The sequence below is a fragment of the Lissotriton vulgaris genome, chromosome 12 (genome assembly GCF_964263255.1).
Source record: "Lissotriton vulgaris chromosome 12, aLisVul1.2, whole genome shotgun sequence".
Taxonomy (NCBI): Eukaryota; Metazoa; Chordata; class Amphibia; order Caudata; family Salamandridae; genus Lissotriton; species Lissotriton vulgaris.
The window spans coordinates 531,559,055-531,583,681 of NC_141700.1; the positions used below are offsets into that span (position 1 = coordinate 531,559,055).

Genomic DNA, 24,627 nt, shown 5'->3' on the forward strand with positions numbered 1-24,627 from the left:
TTTGGGTTTTTGCCCTCTAGTTTTTTGTGGGGGGCTCTCATTACTTGCCGTATTTATTAAATCGGGATCGATGGTAAAGCAAGCATCCATCCCCTCTGCATTATCTGAATCGTTAATTAAAAGGGGAGGTTCCTCGCTTAGCTGTATTGGCCGTAGGGTTGGTGTTAATGAAAGTCTGCTAGCCCGATGCGAAAATTCGATAGGTGAGTTTTGTTGTGGCAAGATGACACAATTTCTATCATTCCCAGGAAAATCTGCATAAGAATCCATAAGGATGAACTCGTGGGAATATGCCGTTGTTGTAGATGTATTTATTTGTTGGGTTGATAAACGCACACTTGGGGGAAGTGAGAGACGCCTCTCAGTGCTCTCAATTGCAGTTACAACTACCCCTATGGTCTTCTGCAACATCCTGTCTATTGCAGTCAGGCTAGGGAGTGGAGTTTTAGTGTGTGTGCTATCTGTCTCGAGGTTGAACGGGTATGCATGGCAGTATTTTACCGATATTTCAGTTATCAGCTACAAACACACAGTACAATCTAAACAACAATTTACTTTCAAAGTTTTGTCACAGCGTGACTAACATAAAGCAAAACCAAGATGGGTGGCCCAGCCCGGCCTCGTTCAGCCACTAACGGCCACAGATGGTCCCGCCCTTGTCCTGGGCTCCCGCGACGCGGTGATAACGCGCTGATTTATGCGCCTCCTGGCGTGATTTACCAGTACGCGGCTTCCAGCCGCAAAGGCTGCTGGTAATGGTAGTCCTCCGCAGCCACGGGCCCCCTCCACACAGCGGCCGCGCTCAGCTGTTATGGAGATGCGGCGGCAGGGGGAGACCAGGCACTGCAGCACGAGACAGCGGGACCAACAGGGAATGCAGGCTCCCAAACAGGACGCTCCCAGCAGAACAGGCAAAGGTGGCAGAGTTCAACAAAATTCAAAGAAGGTCCCCGCTCCCCCAGGGATAACGTGATGATTTATGCGCCTCCTGGCGCGATTTACCCGTACACGGCTTCCGGCCGTGAAGGCTGCTGGTAATGGTAGTCCTCCGCAGCCACGGCCCCCCCCACCCCACACAGCGGCCACGCCCAGCTGTTATGGAGATGCGGCAGCAGGGGGAGACCGGGCACTGCAGCACGAGACAGCGGGACCAACAGGGAATGCAGGCTCCCAAACAGGACGCTCCCAGCAGAACAGGCAAGGGTGGCAGAGTTCAACAAAATTCAAAGAAGGTCCCATTCATTAAATGATGAACTGTAGGATTGTAACATCTGCTTGTTTTGATATCAGAATGCTTTGGAAAATCATTCCACTTTGCCCAGTGAATTGTCATAAGACTGTAGTTCAGGCAAATATTATGTCACACCTGGATTAAGTTAATTCACTCTATTTTGGTGGGTCAGTCTACCTCATTGGTCATCTACAATGTATTCAACATACCTCAACTGGTTACATTCTTGGTTTCTTACCATCCCTCCTCTGTTCATCTTAAACATCATCATTGACTCTGAGTGGCCAAACAATACATCTCTTACATACTCTGTATCTGCTTCCTAGTATACTTTCCTATTTATTTGCGACACAGTTTTACTTAACAAGTTTGCTCTCATACCTGGTGATCCTCTACTGCACATCTTCTTAGGCTTCTGGAAATTAGGAAGGCTAGTTTATGACATGTTTCTGACCACTTTATATTTCTAAAAGCAAATTAAAAGTTTCTTGTTCACTTCTAACTAATCATCCATTCCTATTGATTGTCCTTCAAGGCCAGGATATCCCTGAGTTAGTTGGGTGTTGTAGAAACCATTATTTGTGATAAAGTCATGGGTATCTGCCTTTCTCCCTCTTATGCAAACCCCATCATCTGCTGTTATAAAAGGTGAAATGCCTGTTCAAACCAGACTAGAAGAGGTACTGAACACATGGTGATGCAGACAAGATACTTATATGACAAAAGCTTGCTTTGTCTCTGCAGCAAGTTTCTCTATATGAACTATGCAGTCTTCTTAAATGAAAATGATTACTCTATATCCTAAGAAAGTGCACCATCAGTAGATTCATTGCCTCCTCTCACACAGATTTTTTAAATATAGTCGAAGAAGATAGAACAGTTTACATATGGAGCCTGATCTTAAATTAGTTATGCCTGATGGTCCACAATCAACATTTGGGAAGGTGTTAACTCCAAGTCAAATCCAGAGCCCGAATGATTATAGCACCAATAATTTAGTGCTCTTCTGTGAGCACAATGGGCCTCTGCAACCAAAATGAAACAAAATTGTATTTTATCCTGTTAAATTGTACATTATTCAATAAGGACATAATTAAATGACAAATGATTCGTTTTTAAAATAGCTTTAAATAGAACTTTGGGTATTTCAATTTATATTGTTGATTCATTAAAATCTTACAATACTGAACAGAACTCCAACTTTAATACATCCATAAATAGCATAACTTCTTCTATATTTTTTGTTGTGAGCATGCCTGGCCCAGGATTTATAAGGGCCGAAAATGGGGAAAATGTAGGGATTAAATCCAAGAAAATCGTTGAACAATAGCAAATGAATATCTACTCTCTCTACTATCCTTATGATATGTTGGAAATCATTTAGACAGTTTTCCTTTTTGCTTATGCGGTATTGAACCAGTGGCACAATTGGGGTCTGGAAGTAACTGTATATGTACCAATGACTCTCATGGGTAGGTCCGAGTATGTATATGGAAGATGGTTTCTAGGTATTCCTATAAGGGTGTGTATTTCTAATGTCATATGAACAATTGTCTGTCATATTATTGTGTCTATTAGTCTTAATGAAAGAGCTCACTAATATTTAATACAGATCATTATAAAATAGCTCTGAAAGAATTAATGGTGTAATGTATTTTCCCTTAAGCAATATGAGAAAGTGAGAAGCGAAGCACTCGAGTGCGTCACTTCAACTTCCCAATTCCATAACACAAAACATAATTAATCGATCGAGAAGGACCTAACTACAAATTGTTCATCCATATATAACAATCACATTGTGATTATATCATATGGAGGATTATAACCATGACTTGTGAGAAACACCTACAAATAGTGGAGAGTGTCTGTGAACAATAATTATAATGACAATTAGAGAATGTAATTAGGTAAGCTTAGGGATCCCTACTCGGTCCTTAAGAAGGCCAATTGACTTATGAAGGCAAAGTTTATTGGCTGAAACATGTGACCTGCAGTTGCTGGCGGCAATAGAATCCCCACTTGTTTTAACATTGCATCCGTTCCATTTTAATACACCAAATTTAGAGCCCCATTGGCAGTTTTACTCTTGCATCCCATAAGAATACCAAGGAGCTTCCTTGAGGTTCAAGACTGAGCTCGACCAGATACAGAAGGTATGTGGATGAGGACTCTTTAATCAAGCATACCCCCAGTACCCCAGTGGGTGAGAGTCTTTTTAAAAACACTTTAAGGCTGCCCCTCCAGGTCAGGGAAAGAGCGATGGGTGAATCCTTTTTAGTGGGCTTCCTTTCCGTTGATCAACTGTAATTTAATTTTCACACAACTAATTAGTGAGAAATGTTGAAAGCTCCTAGTGCAACCAGTTACAAATGTCTTCTTTTTTTCTTTTGGATTTTTGAAACTTTTCTTGAATTGAGAGACTCATTATGAATTTAACATAGCTTTGAAAATGATCAAATCAAGCTAAATTAACTCAAAATCAGATTTAATGAAAATAAACTATCATATATTGTTTTCTCTGATTGAAAATGAAATTACCAGTGAGTAGAGACTGCATACATGTGTCTCTTTTGTTGCTCTATAAAAACATATGGCCTCAAATTCAAGCACTGTACAGAAAATGCATGAATATATCTCTCAAGTTAAAAAGCCAATCCCAGAATTTTAAGTCAACGGCACTCTACAGTATATTTTGCTTAATCTCAAAGTTGAGAAAGTGAACAATTGAGCCAGGCTTGCAGAGAGCGGTTGGCTAGAAAGTAAGAACTGGCTGGAGATGTCCCACAAGACACGGGGACACTTGTCGCATGACCCCCTGAGGCGCGATTAAACCACTTCCTCTTCGGACTGCGTTGTCAGCACGGATCTGCAACTCCATTCTGCTGAACAGCTATTTTGGAGCAACACGTTCTTATTTTTGTTCTTCGTTTGAAAAATCTGTTTTCAGTAAAAATGAAAGCTTTTCTGTGGAGCTGTATCCTTTGTGCACTAATTGGTAAGCGAACCTGTTATTTTCAGATAGTGGAGTTATTGTATCATGGCACATCTAATGATTAAAAACCTGAATAATTAACTATGCAATTGTTGTTCAGACTCAGCATCAAGCAATGTCACCTTCGAGGCTAACTGAACACATTGCTGGTCAGGCAATCAATCGTCTGATGCAATTACAGATTCTCAGATTTTCTGCGTACATGGGAGCAGTTCAGGCATGTTATATGGGTGCGAAGAAAGCATACAAATGAAAAACGAAACAAAACTATACCGAATACGTAATACCAGGTGTAGACATAAGCAAATATAGCAACCAGGCAGCATACTGACTAACTTACATGTGTATTTTTCGACTTAGTTGATGTTTTTGGGATAATTGTATCTACTGTGAATGAATTGTTATTTATGAACAATGTTGTCATAATTGTTATTAATGTATGCAAATAAATTCGTTTGAATTATAAATATGATTGGTTTTGACATCTGTATTTTGTTTTAAATTGAATTTTTGTTTCTGTTTCTGTCAGGATGTAACTAGTTGCTCTTGATGTGAGAAACCTGCTTTCTCTGCAAGTTTCCAACACTATTTTTCGTAATTATCTTTAAGCCAACAGTACAGGAAAAGCATACACATAATCATGTGTAGGTTTAATGTTGAAGCATCATTTATTCAAATGTATTCATTAGTTTTCTGATTGGAAGGGACATCCGTCAATGATAATGTAGGATTGCCCCAATCTAATCGATGATGTGAATCCACAAAATTATTCTTAAATATTGTTAATAATACATTTGCACCAACATGTTAAGAAAGCATGAAGGTAACTCTGTTTAGCAGAGCAGTCTTCAAGGTGCTCGTTTGTGGAGATTAGCATTCCCAAATGAGCTAAGCAGCATTGAGAAGATGTATTACAGAAAAATGATAGAGAGTTAAAGCTCCCCCCCCCCTATAGACTGACAATGTAAAAGTGAGAGTTACAGATTTCATACTACACTAAAACTTTTAACTGGGACTATTCATGTCCTTAGTAGTAAGATAAAGCAGTGCTTGCATCAAACATCTTTTACATCCCTATTATGAAATGAAGTTTCTGGAGGTGATAATGCTGGACAAGAACATTTGTGCATGTGTGTTGTGTGGCAATTTGTTGTGGTGGTGATTTGTTCTATGGTTTTTGTGCTGCTGTGTTTTATGCTGCATTACTGCTGTGTGATTTTGATGATTTGTACTGCAGTTGCTGTATTGCATTCTGTTTGTTTTTGGGTACACTATTATGATTGAATTGTGTTGTTAGTTTGCATACATTATTCTCTTAAATTCTGTTGTATACTTTAAATATGTAAACAAATGCTCCTACATTTCCAGCCAAAAGCAGCACATGCGTTGCAATTTCCGGTGAAGTAAAATAGCGCAGCTGCAGCTCTTTAACTACATAAGACACCATTCCGCGGAAAACGGTGGCAGACACTGCCTGTTAACTTAGCGTTACCAGTGCTTACTTTATGTGATACAGCTCCAGATGTTTTGGGTCTGTACTTACGCTAATTCTCATGTAATTCTGTTTGAGGTATCTTATCTGACCTTCCATCTCTTCTGGGTTGAGCATACGCAGCATTTGCTTGTAGCAGTTAACTAAACGTAGTCAAAAAGTGGCACACATGTGTGAATTAATTAAGTTACTTGTCTGAATTGAAGATCAGTACTTGACCATAGGTCTCAGGAATTTGTCTGGTGGTTGTCCCACTTATAACGCATTACTTTACGGTCTCAAACCTTTTTGTATTTATTCACTGCTAGTTTTGTCTTAAGCTGTTTGCAAACGTTTTGAGAGAAATCCTTGTCAGTCTCTTGGTTTGGGGGGTGATGTTTGTTAATATGAGTGTTGAGTGAGAGGAGAATGGTGTAGAGAGGAAGGCAGAAGAAGTGTGGAGAGAGACGTGGTGATAAAAAAGTGAGGTGGGGTGAGGTAGTAAAAGGAAGAGGAGTTGAACAAAGAAGGAGCGTCAAATACAGGAGAGTAAAGAAGAGAAAAGAGAGACAGAGATAGATAACAGTAAAAGAGAGGGGGGAGGCAGAGAGGAAGGTGTAAGGTTGAAGTGCAAGGCGGAGAAAGAATGGCGATGCCAAGGACAGTAGGAAGATTAAGAGGGGCCCATTTTTAGCTGATGAATTTGGTTTGAGCCTATTACCAGAACCACATTTCTATGGCGGGTCATCCCATGCAAATAACAATTATATAGAATAATTTTAAAAGATAGTTAAGAAGTGAATAGGTCATAATACACAAATACTTACTACATGTAAAGTATGAATACCTGGGATAGGGAGTAACGCATACTCTGAATGCTGCCAGCTTGTATGTAGCTTGAGCTCTCCATCATGAGATGACATTATTTGGTTATGGACCTATTGATTTGTGTTGGTGTCCCCTCTAATTATCATTTTGTCATTATTAGTGAGTATTCCTTCCCTATATCAAATGACTCTTATCTCCCCTGTTTGTTCACATGAATAATGATCTCTGGCTACCTAACGTCCTCTTCCATGCAGTACCGACTTTAGCCCCCTGCTTTACAACACTGCCCTATATCTGCACTGGCCTGAACTCAGACAATATGTTATTAATAACGAAGGCTCTATGGTCCCGATTCACAGCACAGAACTAACTTAAGACAAAATCCTAAACATACTACCATTTTGGTATTCACAGAAGGCACTTACTCATTTTGATATTCACAGAAGGCACTTACTCATTTTGATATTCACAGAAGGCACTTACTCATTTCGGTATTCACAGAAGTTAGGAGTCCTAACTTTAGGACTCTTAAATACCTTCTGTGAATACCAAAAGTCTTAAAGTTAGGATTTTTCTCAGTTTAGGAGTAGTAAAGTTAGGACTCCTAACTTTAGGACTCCTAAATGCCTTCCGTGAATACCGAAAGTCGTAAAGTACTCCTAAACTGAGAAAAATCCTAACATTAAGACTTTCGGTATTCACAGAAGGTATTTAGGAGTCCTAAAGATAGGAGTCCTAACTTTACTACTCCTAAACTGAGAAAAATCCTACCTTTAAGAATTTCGGTATTCACAGAAGGCATTAGGAGTCCTAAAGATAGGAGTCCTAACTTTAGTACTTCTAAACTGAGAAAAATCCAAACTTTAAGACTTTGGGTACTCACAGAAGGCATTTAGGAGTCCTAAAGTTAGGACTCCTAACTTCTGTGAATACCGAAATGAGTAAGTGCCTTCTGTGAATACCTAAATGAGTAAGTGCCTTCTGTGAATACCATAATGAGTAAGTGCCTTCTGTGAATACCAAAATGGTAGTAAGTTTAGGATTTTGTCTTAAGTTAGTTCTTTGAATCGGGCCCTTTGTCAATCGACTGTTAATGATTCTGTATTGAATGTGAATTTACTGCTTTTAGCACTCTGCACAATGTAATTCTGTAAAGTGCTCTGATACCCACATGGGTCATGTTCACGCTTTAAAAAAGTTATTAAAATAAAATAAACTAAAAATATTTGCATAATAAAAACATTCCAAAACCTAATAATATTAAGATTTGGTATGCTTCAGGATTACATTGCTCACATTTCACATAGCACAGGCTTAAGAGGATCATTTACAATTTGGAGCTGCTGTTGTACCACTTAAATCAGCAGTACTCAGAACCACCACAGTTGAGTTCCCCTACTCTTCATAGAGTAGTAGGTACCACTGGGTTTACCCCAGTGCATCCATAGTTAGCTCAAACAATGTAACTCTTGACCTTGCACCCCGATCACCATGCGGCTGTGAGGACACAGTAATGGTCAATCTGCTTTGTTTTGAGGGTGGCGGTCCTAGGTAGGAAAAAGGTTCAATTGCCCACCTGTGCAAGAAGAAGACTCTGCACACAAAGTCAATTGTGTTTTTGTTTTCTGAAAACAAATTTCTGTTCTTGAGGTCTTTTTAGAAAAGAAAAACCTTTGCTGAGCACATGAATAAAACATGGTGCTAATTCAGTACCTTAAGTGGAGCAACCACAATAGAGGCGCCACTCAAGACACAAAGGCCAGGATTTAGCAAACTGTTTGCCCTTGGTTCGCATCACAAAAGAGATGCAAACCTGCAGAAAATGTATTTTTATTCATTTACTTTCCAGCACAAAACTTGTTTTGCACTGGAAAGTTGCATGAAAGTAATGCAAAGCAGATCAAAGCAATGCTTTGTGTTATCAAGGTGGCATTTCATGGGTGGCACATTGGCTTTCCCATGCAACCACCCATGGTTTTTGATGCAAAACCCTATCCACTAACAATAGTTGGGAGAAATGTTTTTATTTCGCCCAAGTTTTTCCACTTTGCATATGTGCTGCACTGAATTACACACATCCAAAGCAGGAAACTTTTTAAAATGTGGCTAGGCATACAATTTTGTTTGCTACCTTGCATTGTGTGAAGGTGTTGTTAATCTGGGCCAAAGTTTGCTGCCTGCCTGGTGGGGATCTCTAAAAACTGGATGCAGCCATTGGTGATCTGCTGACCTGGTGGGCTGCTGGGCCAGCTGCTACTCTCTAAATGAGCCCCTAATAACTGTGCTAGGCTAAAATCATTTTATAGTCTTGGTTCTGACTGATTTTGTACAGATTGTTAATTTATGCTTCTGGGTGATTTCTTTGCTCCTCTTTCCAGTTGCAACTTTCTGTTCCTGATTTCAGACTGTCTAGTGGTGGAAAATCAGTCTTGGCCTACATCTTTGGAACAAGCTATCTCTACAGATTGTCATATCAGGAATCATACCATATATGAGAGAACCATCAAACCTAAACTGTTTTTCAGATGGTCTTCTGTTTCTGGGGGTTCTTTTACCGTTTTTTTCTAATATCCTTTATTGCATTTTTTAGAAAATTGTATTATTTAAGTGCAAGAGGCGAGAACACAGTGAGTGGGAACTTTATGTAGTATAAAGGCTGTGCCTACTTGGGTAAGTATAAGCATTGCAAGTGCTGCATGCAATTCAGACACAGGTGCTAGGTAAATCAGCAACTGTAGTAGTGGCCTTATATGAGGTATGTGAAAAAATTACACCATCCTGGAGGCCCTTGGTGAGTCCAAACCATGTACCACAAATCAATGCAGAGTAAAAGTAGCTTCAATCACCCACATTAGCCAGTAGGGGGCCGTAATAGGGATCTACAGTGGGAAAGCATCACCTTTTAGCGTGCAGAAAGTTTCATGGAACTCGTCTCAGCTCAGCGAAAGTGGATATTTAAGGAGACCCATGGCTTCCTCATGATGGAGCAGGGTGCTCTCAGCCTCTGCCAAGCCATAACCTCCCAATGCCATGCAGCCTTGGAAGGGGCTAACATGGCCTTCCATAAGCACATAACTGACTGGATCATGCACGAAATCTCCAAGTCGAGAAAGCGGGGGAAAACATTCTGCTTTCTAGTTTACACAAAGCATACCAAGGTGCCAATGTCCTATTGGAGTGAGCTTTCATAACCAGATACGTTTTGTAACTGATCTGTGACTTCAGTCCAGAAGCTTATGAGCTCCAGGGTATTCAGATAAAATATTGAAACTAAAAGATCATATTGTTTAAAAATCGTCTGCTATAATATCGTTCTCAAGAATATCGATTTTAAGGTAAGTAATATCGATTTTGAAAATATCAAAGTCAATATCGTTAACAAAAATATAGTTGTTAATAATATCGTTTTTTATAATTGTTATGTATTTTAGTACCGTAGCGGGTTGTAGGTTTATAGGGGTTTAGGGTGGGAAGTAATTTAATTATAATTAATTGATAATTAGTTTTGAATTAATATTAATTATTTAATTTATAATTAATTATGTTAATTGTGCAAATACATTTTTTAATTTACATTTTAGGTGCAGGATGTGGGGTTTATAGGGGTAGAGAGTGGAACGTAATTTAAATAAAATTAACAATTAGTTGTTAATTAATATTCATTATTTAATTGATAATTCATTATGTAATTGGGTCATTAATATTTTTTATTTTAATTTGAGATGCGTTTTGTGGGGTTAATAGGGGTACAGGTTGGGAAGTAAATTAATTATATTTAATATTTACTTTTTAATTATTATTAATTAATTAATTGGCAATTAATTATGTTAATTGAGCAATTATTATTTCTTTACCTATGTTTTAGGTGTAGATTGTGGGTTTTTTAGGGCTATAGGGTGGGAAGTAATTTAAATTTGATTCAGTAATAATTTTAAATTGATATTAGTTGTTACATTGTTAACTAATTATCTTAATTGTGTAATTAATTTTTGTGTTAGTTAACTTTTAGGAGCATATTGTGTGTTTTGTAGGTTTATATTGTGGGAGGTAACTTAAATATTATAAAGTAATGATACATTTTTAATTAATTATAATTAATAAATTGATAAATATGTATGTTAATAGTGAAATTAATTAGCTTTTAAAGTTAAGTTTTAAGTGTGGGTTGTGAGGTTTGTAGGGGCATTGGGTGGAAAGTAAACTAACTTAGAATTATTTAATCAATATTCTTTTGTTAATTAATACTTTTTTAATCATTGTATTCATTTTAATGAGAAATATGTATGTAAATTGTGTAATATATTAAATGTTTTTTGAGGTGTGTGTTGTAGCTTTTGTAGGTGTAGAGGGTGTATAGAAATTATACTAATATTTGTAGTTATTTATGATATGTATTTAACATTTATTTTATTTTTAATATAAAATATATTTGTATTTTTTTATTTTGCATATTTAAATTTGTAATTGTTTTTTATGTTTTTGAAATTATTTGATTAAGTTGACAAGAATATATTTGCTTCTAATGTTGCATTGACTGGAGTGGGAATATTAAATTGTATCCCTCCGCAATCCTACACTTTCCCTACTGTTGCATTCATTGGAGTGGGAATAATAAAGTTTACCCCTCCTCCATTCAACACTTTCCCTACTGTTGCACTTATTGGAGTTTGAATATTAAATTGTATCCCTCCGCAATCCTACACTTTCCCTACTGTTGCATTCATTGGAGTGGGAATAATAAAGTTTACCCCTCCTCCATCCAACACTTTCCCTACTGTTGCACTTATTGGAGTTTGAATAGTAAATTTTACTTATCTACAATCTAACACTTACCCTACTGTTGTACTGACTGGAGTGGGATTAGTACATTTTACCCCACCACAATCCAACACTGTCCCTACTGTTGCACTGACTGGAGTGGGAATAGTAATTTATACCCCTCCACAATCCAACACTTTCCTTACTGTTGCACTAACTGGAGTGAGAATTGTAAGTTTTACCCCTCTGCAAACCAACAGTTTCCCTACTGCTGCAGTGAGTGGAGTGGAAATTGTTAATTTATCTCTCTGCTATTCAACACTTTCCGTATTATATTTTACCTCTCAGCAATCCAACACTTAATCTACTGTTACACTGACTGTAGTGGGAATAGTACATTTTACTCTTGTTACATCATAACAGTTTTCCTATTGGTGCGTGGCGTGAAGTGAGAGTACTTAAATTTATACATCCAGTCCAACACTTTGTGGCCGATTACGATGTTGGTAGGAAAGGCTCCGAGCGGGATTCTGTTTGTCCAAATCCGATTCGGAACCTGCGATCCGACCGAATCGGAAACACATCCGACCGACTGATTATGATAGTTGGAAACTATTCGGTCGTTCCAACTCGGTTCCGATCGGCATTCGGAGAAACTGAGTCGGTTGGGGCTGAATCGTACAGGTCTATGGACCAACGCATTTCAATGTCGGATTCGGACAGCCTTTCCGAATCGGTTAGTCCAACACGGATTGGCTGTCAGAATCCGACTTTCGGGGCCCATAGCATCCCCCCCTTAATCTGGAGACTTACAGTTGGGGCCTGTGGGGTACCCGTTGGACTCCTCTTTTCAACCATGCACGGTGTGGCAGTTACCAAGGGATGCCCGCCACATGGTGCAAGGTTTTCCGCGACCACCACTTTTTTCAATGGGATCATGTGTTGTTGGTCAGAAGACAGGCTCCCACTGAAGTCAATGGGAGTCCGGCCAAACGGTATTCGGAAACATCGTAATTGCTTGGTCGGACTCCCCGAATCAGATTTGGTTGGAAACCATTCCGACACCGAGTCAGTCCGAATGCTTTCCGGCCAACATCGTAAGGAGGCCCTTGATCCACTTTTGTATAAATTGTAGTGAGGTAAGTATAAATATTAAATGTAACATTTTACAATTTATTTTATAATGTTGAAATGTATATTGTTATGGTGTTGCTTATTTAAAATTATAAGATTTATAATTATTAATATGTGTAATGTGTAAAATGTTTCTTTTATATTGCAAGACATTTGTGTGGTTAATTTTTCATTTTAATTTAAATGGCTTATTTTTTAAATATTTCATGTTCTTGGTATGCCCTTACGCTTTGTCGAAGACAAAACCAGTGCCGACTTAGTCACGGCAGGCCACAGTGGGGTTCGCCAACCCCAATCAATCCACTCCACAGTTGTTCTTATTATCGTAGCCCATATTTGTTTTCTCAATTAAATTTATTCCGGCTCAATCACCCAACGCGTTTCGCAGCGTCCGCTGCTTGTTCATGGGTACGGGTGCCATATGTATATATATATATACTAGCAGCCCGTTCCGACGTTGTCCGGGTATGAATTGCTGCCGGCCAGTAGTATATTGTTTTGTAGGATTTTGTTTAGATAGCATTTCTTATCTGTGACAGGCCTGTGCAACGCTCCGATTCACAGTGCACTGCTGATGCACTTAAGAGTGCGCGTTCAGTAGTGTGTGAACTCGAGTTTCCCTACTTTATTTTTCCTTGCAATATTACATAGCGCGAACTCGACAGCATGGCATGAGCACAATTTACATTACAGAAGAACACATTCATTTGTGGTAGGCACGGGGAGACAAAGCGATTTGCCTGGAATCACAGGATGTTGAGCTGATGCCGAGATTCGAACGTAGCTCCTCAGCTCTAAAGTTCGCAATTCTAGAACTTGTGGCGGGAGGTGTGTCTAAAAGTGTATGTCGGTGCTGGCCATCAATGAGAGAGACCTGTGCATTTTTCAAATGGGTGGTGAAAAAATATGAGTATGTTGCTGGAGATGTGGGCCGCCGTGCCACCAATGTACTTATTGGGGGAGGGTAAAAACCCATTATTCCGCAACTTTCTTTCCGCATACCATCACTCCGCAAAGCCATTATAACGCATGGCATTACATTTTATATGCTTTTATCACGCATACATTTACAACAAATTTCGTTGTAAATGCATGAATGGTAAAAGCATGTTTTTTTTAATGTTTAGATAAGGTAAGTATGGGTATAGGGGTATATGTTTTGGGGTACTGAGGTATATGTTTTGGGTGTTTGGGTATTTTAAGGGTTCAGATATAGTTTTGGGATATGGGGTATAGGGGTATATTTGGGGTTCAGGGGTAGGTTTGGGTTTTGGGGTACAGGGGTATTTTTAGGGTTCAGGGCTAGGTTTGGGTTTTGGGGTACAGGGGTATTTTCAGGGTTCAGTGGTAGGTTTGGGTTTTGGGGTACAGGGGTATTTGTAGGGTTCTGGGCTAGGTTTTGGGGTACAGGTGTATTTCTAGGGTCAGGATGGATTAGTGTTTAAGGGTGCTGGGGTATTTTAAGGAGTAAGGGTGGGTTAGTATTTTGGGGTGCTGGGGTATTTTAAGGGACTAGGGTGGGATTAGTTTTTAGGGTGAAAAGAGTAATTACAAAATGTATATTATATATATATATGCAGCCAAGTATATGGATTACCTGAGATCTCATCCAGTGTAAATAGTGTATATTCAGTGTATATATATTAAGTATTATTGTTCTTGTATATATATATCTTTTACACTTGATTTTAACATTGTGTTGTTGAGCATATATATGATTGTTATTTATTGAAGTTCCAATTATTTATATGACACTATTTGCACTTTCCTGACTTGTTGCACATTGCCAATTTTGCACTGCATTCCGAAATCTTTTTAAGGGATTATCCCGACATTAGAGTTTTGAAATGTACAATAATGACAGTACTTTGCATTTGCACTTTTGATAACTTTTTGCACATTGCGCAAACATTTCAAATCAGACCAGGGATTATCCCATAATGTGTTTAGTAGCTAACACTGAAATGTTGTCTGTATGTACCAATGAAAGCATTTTGCATGTGACCACTTTTCCACCAATGGTAATACACTCAGACCAGCACTTGCACTTTAAATGTTGCCCCCTCCCTTGCATGCGTCATGTGACCAAGGCCTCTGTGAAGGCCGAAACGTTATGCTGAGGTGTGCCGTTTTCCTAATTAAATAAAAACACTGCTCACCTGCATTTGGGTCTCCTCTCTTCTTCTGCGCCGACGGTATCCAGGACTGGGCTCCAGGCGAGAGAAAGCAGAGATTGTTTCATATATATATATATATATATATATATATATATATATATATATATATATATATATATATATATATATATATATATATATATATATATATATATATATATATATATATATATATATATATATATATATATTTTTTTTTTTAATCTTTTTTACCAATTTTATATATATAGGTTATAGACCATATATAGTTAGGAATTTGCATTTACAAAACCTTGAAAATTCACTGAAAAAACCATAGGTTATAGACCATATATAGTTAGGGATTAGCATTTAAAAAACCTTATTTTATTTGCACAAAACCATTGAAATTCCATATATAGTTAGTTGCACTAACTATATATCGCGGACCCGCAATCCACTGCTAATGATGTCACATATTACATCATTCATGACATGGTCAGTGACATCACTGATGACATCACTGATGACATCTCAAATGACATCACTGATGACATCACTGATGACATCTCAAATGACATCACTGATGACATCACTGATGACATTATCCAGTGACTGTATGTTTCTGTAAAGTTAAAATATGTCTTACATATTGAAGAATGAGTGGATGTATAAGTGTCTGGATGAAGGATTTAGTAGGTGCATGACTGACTGTATGAGTGAGTGATTAAATGTGTCTCACTGAGTGCATGAGTTAGTGACTAAACTGTCTTAATTTGTGCATCATTATGTCTGTTGTTCTGTAAACTGCTGCATGTGTTCATCAGTAGCTATATGAGTAACTATATGGGTTATTGATTGGTTGCCCAAGTATTTGTATGGGAGACTGAGTGTGTGTGTGGGTGGCTGGGAGGTGTATGACTCTGTGCATAGATGTGTGAGCAGTTGATTCACTAGATGTATGGTTTCAAAAGTGCATGTGGAAACAGCTGTATGGGCGGTTGACTGTGTGCATGAGTGTATTGGTGAGTGAATGGATATCTCAGTGCTACATGTCAAAGTAAGTACATATGTAAAACACAGTACATGTGAGAGTTGACATATATAAATAACTGAACATAAGAGCCAGTGAATGTGAGAGTGGCTGTATGAATCATTGTGAACTTGTATCAAGGATTGTATAAGAGAGTAAATATGTGTTAGTATATGTTTGAATAAGTAAGGTGTGTATAACTGTATAGTTGAGGAAATGGAGGTGTGATTGATTCTTTGCATGACTGACTAGGTGTGTGGGTAACTCCATGGATGTGTGACAGTCTGTGAGTGCCTGTTTACACTGAGTGTATCTAAGGTTATATTAGAGTCTGAAGATGTATTATCACATAAATGATATCATCAGTGATGTAATCAGTAATGTCAAATGAGATGTCAGTGATGTCATCAGTGATGTCATTTGAGATGTCATCAGTGATGTCATCAGTGATGTCATTTGAGATGTCATCAGTGATGTCATCAGTGATGTCACTGACCATGTCATGAATGATGTAATATGTGACATCATTAGCAGTGGATTGCGGGTCCGCGATATATAGTTAGTGCAACTAACTATATATGGAATTTCAATGGTTTTGTGCAAATAAAATAAGGTTTTTTAAATGCTAATCCCTAACTATATATGGTCTATAACCTATGGTTTTTTCAGTGAATTTTCAAGGTTTTGTAAATGCAAATTCCTAACTATATATGGTCTATAACCTATGGTTTTTTCTGTGAATTTCATTGGTTTTTTAAAAGCTAATATCTATAGCTGTAAAATATATTCTTTATTAAATGACGTATCACGTAGCCCGTGAGACGCCTAATGATGCATCGCATAACCGTGACGTATCGTCTCTGCAGCGCAAACCAAACCCAAAACGTAAGCGCGCCAGAACACACTTAAAGATATATATATATTTTTTTAACCTTAATTAGACAAAATCCACACGTGCACATATCACAAACGTTCAAAAAACACAATATGTCGGACTCCCGTTACGCTGCCGGTTAGCTGCCCGGTTAACGTACCAGGAAGCACCTTTACCGCGAAAAATCGCAATTTTTTTTTTCACCCCCCAGGGAACTTTAATAGCCCCCTCATCAATCCTAGGGGTTCAGGAGGGGTCTGCCTTACCCCTTTCATTCATTTACACCTTTTTTTTTTCCACCTCTTGTCTCTCGATCCCACAGAGAGACAAGATGGCGGCCGCTCCAGACTGTTTACAATGATAACAGCCAATCAGCTTCTCCTCAGACTCCCGTTACACTGCCGGTTAGCTTCCCGGTTAGCTGCCCGGTTAGCTGCCCGGTTCGCTGCCCGGTTCGCGTACCAAGACGCGTCTCTACGGCGAAAAAAATCGGATTATTTTTTTTTTTTTGGGCCCAGCGTGGCTCTATAATATCCCCTTATCAATCCTAGGGGGTCAGAAGGGGTCTACCTTGCCCTCTTTCCTTCATTTCCCCCTTTGTTTTGGCCTCCTCTTGTCTCTCGATCCTACCGAGAGACAAGATGGCGGCCGCTCCGGACTGTTTACAATGTTAACAGCCAATCAGCTACTCGTCAGACTCCCGTTACACTGCCGGTTAGCTTCCCGGTTAGCTGCCCGGTTAGCTGCCCGGTTCGCGTACCAAGACGCGTCTCTACGGCGAAAAAATCGGATTTTTTTTTTTTTTTGGGCCCAGCGTGGCTCTATAATATCCCCTCATCAATCCTAGGGGGTCAGAAGGGGTCTACCTTGCCCCCTTTCCTTCATTTCCCCCTTTGTTTTTGCCTCCTCTTGTCTCTCGATCCTACCGAGAGACAAGATGGCGGCCGCACCGGACTGTTTAGAATGTTGACAGACACCGGAGAGCCAATCAGCTTCACTTCGCAAAGTTCCGATACGCGAAAAGTACGCGAACCGGAGCGCTGCCCGGAGCGCTGTTACAGATATATATCTTGTTTTAAACGTTAATTTCTCAAAATTCACTGAAGCACATATATTGAGACCTAGCAAAGGCACATCGGGCTAACAGTCCCTACAATTTTGCCAAGTTTCGTGGAAATCCATTCAGCCGTTCGTGCTAAAAGTGAGTCCAACCGCCCTATGGAAATTAACATGGGAAAAACGCGTTTTGGGACCCCCCTTTTTTCTCGGCCCCCCCTTGACGAACCCCCCCCAAATTTCCAGGAGCTGCTCAGAAACAAAATGTGCCATTTTCCTGAAAATTTCAGCCAATTCCGTCCACAAACGCCAAAGTTATTAGGCATAGAATTTTCAAAAGTTCCATAGAGAAAAAATCCTAACTATATATACCTACTGGCTATCGCCAGTAGGTAATATATATATATATATATATATATAATTGGTAAAAAAGATAAATAAAAAATATATATATATTTATATACATATGCATTATTAAGTGTGTGTATATATATATATATATATATATATATATATATATATATATATAAATATATAGATATCTTTATATATATATATATATATATATATATATATATATATATATATATATATATATAAATATATATATATATATATATATATATATATATATATATATATATATATATATTCACTGAAAAAAACATAGGTTATAGACCATATATAGTTAGGAATTCGCATTTACAAAACCTTATTTTACTCACACAAAACCATTGAAATTCCATATATAGTTAGTTGCACTAACTATATATCGCGCACCCGCAATCCACTGCTGATGATGTCACATATTACATCATTCATGACATGGTCAGTGACATCACTGATGACATCACTGATGACATCTCAAATGACATCACTGATGACATCTCAAATGACATCACTGATGACATCACTGATGACATCTCATTTGACATTACTGATCACATCACTGATGATATCATTCATGTGAGAATACGATGAACCTCTTCAGACTCTAATATAACCTTAGATACAATCAGTGTAAACAGACACTCACAGACTGTCACTCATCCATGGAGTTGCTCACACACCTAGTCAGTCATGCAAAGAATCAATCACACCTCCATTTCCTCAACTATACAGTTATACAAACTTTACTTATGCAAACATATACTAACACATATTTACTCTCTTATACAATCCCTGATACAAGTTCACAATGATCCATACAGCCACTCACACATTCACTAGATCTTATGCACAGTTATTTATATATGTCAACTCTCACATGTACTGTGTTTTACATATGTACTTACTTTGACATGTAGCACTGAGATATCCATTCACTCACCAATACACTCATGCACACAGTCAACCGCCCATACAGCTGGTTCCACATGCACTTTTGAAACCATACATCTAGTGAATCAACTGCTCACACATCTATGCACAGAGTCATACACCTCCCAGCCACCCACACACACACTCAGTCTCCCATACAAATACTTGGGCAACCAATCAATAACCCATATGGTTACTCATATAGCTACTTATCAACACATGCAACAGTTTACAGAACAACAGACATAATGATGCACAAATTAAGACAGTTTAGTCACTAACCCATGCACTCAGTGAGACACATTTAATCACTCACTCATACAGTCAGTCATGCACCTACTAAATCCTTCATCCAGACACTTATACATCCACTCATTCTTCAATATGTAAGACATATTTTAACTTTACAGAAACATACAGTCACTGGATGTTGTCATCAATGATGTCATCAGTGATGTCATTTGAGATGTCATCAGTGATGTCATCAGGGATGTCACTGACCATGTCATGAATGATGTAATATGTGACATCATCAGCAGTGGATTGCGGGTGCGCGATATATAGTTAGTGCAACTAACTATATATGGAATTTCAATGGTTTTGTGTGAGTAAAATAAGGTTTTGTAAATGCGAATTCCTAACTATATATGGTCTATAACCTATGGTTTTTTCAGTGAATGTTCAAGGTTTTGTAAATGCTAATTCCTAACTATATATGGTCTATAACCTATGGATTTTTCAGTGAATTTTCAAGGTTTTGTAAATGCTAATTCCTAACTATATATGGTCTATAACCTATGGTTTTTTCAGTGAATATATATATATATACATACATATATAAACATATATCATCTGTATATCTATATAAATACAAACATAAATGCATGCATACATATACTTATATGCATACAGATGCATGTTATTTACATGAAAGTTGAAAAAACACTAATAAAAGCAAAGCTAAAAAGCCACCTCATTACAAACAGAATGGCTCTTAAACGAGGGCGAGATCTATTGCATTTTCAATGCTTGTTTACTTTGGTTCCATCAAGAAGGCATTCAGATGTGTCACACATTTGCCATAAATTCTGAATGTTAGAACTCTAGTTGCACATTAGATCACTGTAGTAAAGCTACTGCTCACCAGGGACGTCTGCTGCTGGTATTCAAAGTGCATGTTTCAGTCTGCATGTCAGAATTTTTTTAATGAAATAGAAGAGGATTTGAGAAGTCACTCAAAATGACCCCTAATTTTTCTTTCTGAAGCACTAATCATACTTTCTATGGCAAAATTAACCCCCTCATGTTGTTCCTTTTTAAATTGAGTGTTTTCAGACTTACCACTTCATTCCAATCAAGATGGCTTCTGGTGTGCCATACTTTTGTCATAAGTAAGACTGTTAGCGCTCTAGTTGTTCTTTAGAACACTCTGGGACATTCTGTCATTGGGCTATACTTGGGGTACATCTGGGTGATATTTGGGCTACATTTAGGCTCTTTTGTCTCTGGTGGCCATCTTGGGAGACTGTATGTCAGAATTTTTTAATGAAATTGAAGAGGGTTTGGGAAGTCACTCAAAATGTGCCCTAATTTTTCTTTCTGCAGCACTAATCATAATTCATATGGCAAAATATACCCCCTCATTTTGTTCCTTTTTAAATTAAATGTTTTAAGAGTTACCACTTTATTCCCATCACGATGGCTCCAGGCGTGCTATACCTTTGTAATAAGTAGGACTGTTAGCGCTCTAGTTGTTCTTTAGAACACTCTGGGACATTCTGTCATTGGGCTATACTTGGGCTACATCTGGGTGATATTTGGGCTACATTTGGGCTCTTTTGTCTCTGGTGGCCATTTTGGGAGACTACATGTCAGAATGTTTTAATGAAATAGAAAAGGATTTGAGAAGTCACTCAAAATGTGCCCTAATTTTTCATTCTGCAGCACTAATCATACTTTCTATGGCAAAATATACCCCCTCATGTTGTTTCTTTTTAAATTAAATGTTTTAAGAGTTACCACTTTATTCCAATCAAGATGGCTTCAGGTGTGCCATACCTTTGTAATAAGTAGGACTGTTAGCGCTCTAGTTGTTCTTTAGAACACTCTGGGACATTCTGTCATTGGGCTATACTTGGGCTACATCTGGGTGATATTTGGGCTACATTTGGGCTCTTTTGTCTCTGGTGGCCATTTTGGGAGACTGCATGTCAGAATGTTTTAATGAAATAGAAAAGGATTTGAGAAGTCACTCAAAATGTGCCCTAATTTTTCATTCTGCAGCACTAATCATACTTTCTATGGCAAAATATACCCCCTCACGTTGTTTCTTTTTAAATTAAATGTTTTAAGAGTTACTACTTTATTCCAATCAAGATGGCTTCAGGTGTGCCATACCTTTGTAATAAGTAGGACTGTTAGCGCTCTAGTTGTTCTTTAGAACACTCTAGGAGGCTGCAGTAGAACACAAAGGAATCAACTGACAGTCTCTGTCCTTGTTGGATGTACATGTTTTACTGAGAATGTCAGACTTCATTTTCACATGACTGAGAAAGATAATGTGAATTTACAGAAAATATGCTTTCAGTTTAGCTTATAGATCCCCTTCCAAACCACTGTGGGAAAATCATGAGATATTAGTTTTCTTTCAAACAATATTCATGATATCACAGCAGAAGGTTTTTTCACATGGTAAAATCACCTTAGAACCCACCACAATTCCTAAAACGAGTATGGTACCATCAACAAATGATTTATAATGTAACTAAAGTCCTAAAACCCTCTATTAACTACAATGCTTTTTAATGAGGTGCTATCATGTATATTGGTCCCAAGATGGCTCCCAACACTTCTTGGATGAAGTGCTGACAGCCAATCAGATCAGATGTGTGGTTAGGCTCCACCCAGATATATATCTTTTTTTGAACCTAAATTACTCAAAATCCACTGGAGCACATATATTGAGACCTAGCAAAGGCACATCGGGCTAACAGTCCCTACAATTTTGCCAAGTTTCGTGCAAATCCATTCAGCCGTTCGAGCTAAAAGTGAGGCCAACCGCCCTATGGAAATTAACATGGGAAAAACGCGTTTTGGGACCCCCCTTTTTTCTCGGCCCCCCCTTGATGAAACCCCCCCAAATTGTCAGGGGCTGCTCAGAAACAAAATGTTCCATTTTCCTGAAAATTTTAGCCAATTCCGTCCACAAACGCCAAAGTTATTAGACATAGAATTTTCAAAAATCCCATAGAGAAAAAATCCTAACTATATATACCTACTGGCGACCGCCAGTAGGTAATATATATAAATATATATATATATATATATATATATATATATATATATATATATATATATATGAGTAGGTCTCTGCTTGTATCGGTTTTGACCACAGGAATCACGGACCACCACGCAGCATTACGAGTGTCACAGGTAAGTTTATTATCCTTGTACAGGTATTCTTTGGCACGACGCGTTTCGGGCAGGAACTGCCCTTGATCACATAGCGGACATGCAGTGATGGTCACCTTTAAATAATGAAACACTCTTTTTTCATTCGTGGAATCACCACGTGACCCTGATAATGAACAGTGAAAACATACTATGAAAAAATGTGCTCTATATCGACTGGGTTAAAGCACTATTATTCTGTGACAAAAATGCAAATTTAAGCACGTTAAAGCATACCGACAATCATATGTTTCAGTAACTTAATACATCATTTCCGCATAAATGCGTAAAAATGTGCAAATAGGCTAGCAGCATTAAATTAGACCATAATAATAAGGCACGTTATATATACACAATATTAGACATAGATAACATATTGACTTACATAAATATGTTAAAATCACTATGATAAAACTCAATATAAAAACCAGATAAATATTTCTATATTATATGTACAAAATTATGCTTGAGTTTATGTGCAAATGTCGCTGTTTGATTGTGCAAAGTGGTTTCCCTGCGTGAATGCAGAACCAATGGTGCAAATAATGCTGCCTCCCTGAGGTCTATTCTGGATATTACTGCGGTATTATGTGTGCAACTGCTGTCACAACAAAGTAAAGTGCTAGTGCTTGGATAATTTTATAGATTTAGGATCAGTCCCGCTCCCGGGAAAGGCCGACTACTCTTCAATTATCAATATGTCTCAATAACCCTAGTATAAAAAGTGCTGAGTGTTAATAGTGCAAAAAATTATTTAATGCTAGACAGGTGATATTAAAAAATTCTTAGATTGAATGTAGAGAAATGGTAGTTCATGTGATAAACCATTCTTTTTAAGCTTCTGTTAATGGTTTATAGGTTCATCACTGTGATATACTGTGGTACCAATATGCAGACGGATTTAGCATAGTCATATAACAGATGGAATGTACTACAGAAAGGTATGCATATCCTCTCTGTCGTTGAGGCAATTGGGAGACTTGCTATTGAGATTTAGAATATATCTAGTTTCTAATTGTCTCAATGCTTTGTCTCTGTCCCCGCCTCTTTTCTGTGCCGGTGCCATGTCAATCACAAAGTAGGATAGACAGTTGACATCTCTGTTATGACTGGTCTTAAAGTGTCTGGCTACCGGGTAGGCGGGGTCGCAATTGATGATGGCACGGATGTGTTGTAGTATTCGCATGTATACTGGGTTCTTAGTGCTGCCTACGTATCTTAACCCGCAGGTACAGGTAAGAACGTATACGGCATATTCTGTGTGACAGTCAAATTTACCCCTGATTGTTTGCTCCTGAGTTTTAAAAGGGGTTCTGTACTTGATGGTATTAGCTCCAAAGTTACATGCGCGACATGTCGTACATTTACGGAAACCATTTGTGACTGGTAGCCACGTTTGAATACTAGGAGCCTCTGTGGCGTTTTCTGAGACAACAGTGTGGCCATATTTTTAACCCTTCTAAATGTCACACTGAGCTGTTCAGGTAAATTCGTTTTCAAAATGGGATCCGTTAATACTATGGGCCAGTTTTTGTTAAGAATACTCCGTATTTTACGTTCTTGTCTACTGTAAGTGGTAATCAGTCTGGGTGAGGCATTATCTTCAATTGTGTCCCCATTATGCTCAATGGTGTTGGGTAGTAAGGCAGATCTGGGTCTCTCATTGGTTTTAAGTATGGCCCTGTTAAGGATGTCCTCAGTGTACCCTCTGTGTCTCATGCAATCTAAACTTTGTTTGCTGCATGTGTCAAATTGTTCTGTAGTGCTGCAAATGCGTTTGAGCCGTAACAATTCCCCATAGGGGATGCTAGCTATCAAATGTCGCGGGTGCGCACTTGACGCATGAAGTATGGCCTTGCCAGCCGTGGGTTTTCTGAACGCTGTGGTGGTCAGTTTATCCTCAATTATCTGCACTTGGACGTCTAGGAACTCTATCATGGTGGTACTCATATGAGATGTAAAGTGCAAATTGAAGTCATTGATATTCAATACGTCAACAAATTCTTGGGCACTGTTCATGCTGCCTTTCCATACAATAAAAACATCGTCTATATAACGAAGCCAAGAGACGATATTTTGATCAAAGATTTCCTTATGTTCTCTCATGAGGACGTGCTTTTCCCAGTAGCCCACGTGTAACCCCGCGTAGCTCGGGGAAAAGCAGGCCCCCATGGCTACACCTTGTTTCTGCCTGAAAATATATATATATGGTAAGTACATTTGCTAAGTTTATAACTTTACCACACATGCCTTTGCGTTGTAAAGGCATGCGTAGTAAAGTTATATGCGGGGTAATAGATTGTGGAGTGATGGTACTGCGGACTAATGGCTCATGCGTTGCAGGA

General features: G+C 38.3%; 1 protein-coding gene across 2 annotated transcripts in view; it reads left to right on the forward strand.

The window, feature by feature from the left end:
- Positions 1-4,106: 4,106 nt before the first annotated feature.
- Positions 4,107-24,627, forward strand: part of LOC147677677 (SLAM family member 5-like) — a 537,398-nt gene continuing 516,877 nt past the window's right edge. The window contains exon 1 of one of the 2 annotated variants that reach the window (XM_086946484.1): positions 4,107-4,226. In XM_086946484.1, coding sequence (XP_086802610.1) covers positions 4,184-4,226 — 43 coding nt within the window. In that variant the 5' untranslated portion in view covers positions 4,107-4,183. The remainder of the gene's footprint in view (positions 4,227-24,627) is intronic. The other variant, XM_086946483.1, reaches the window with a different exon arrangement.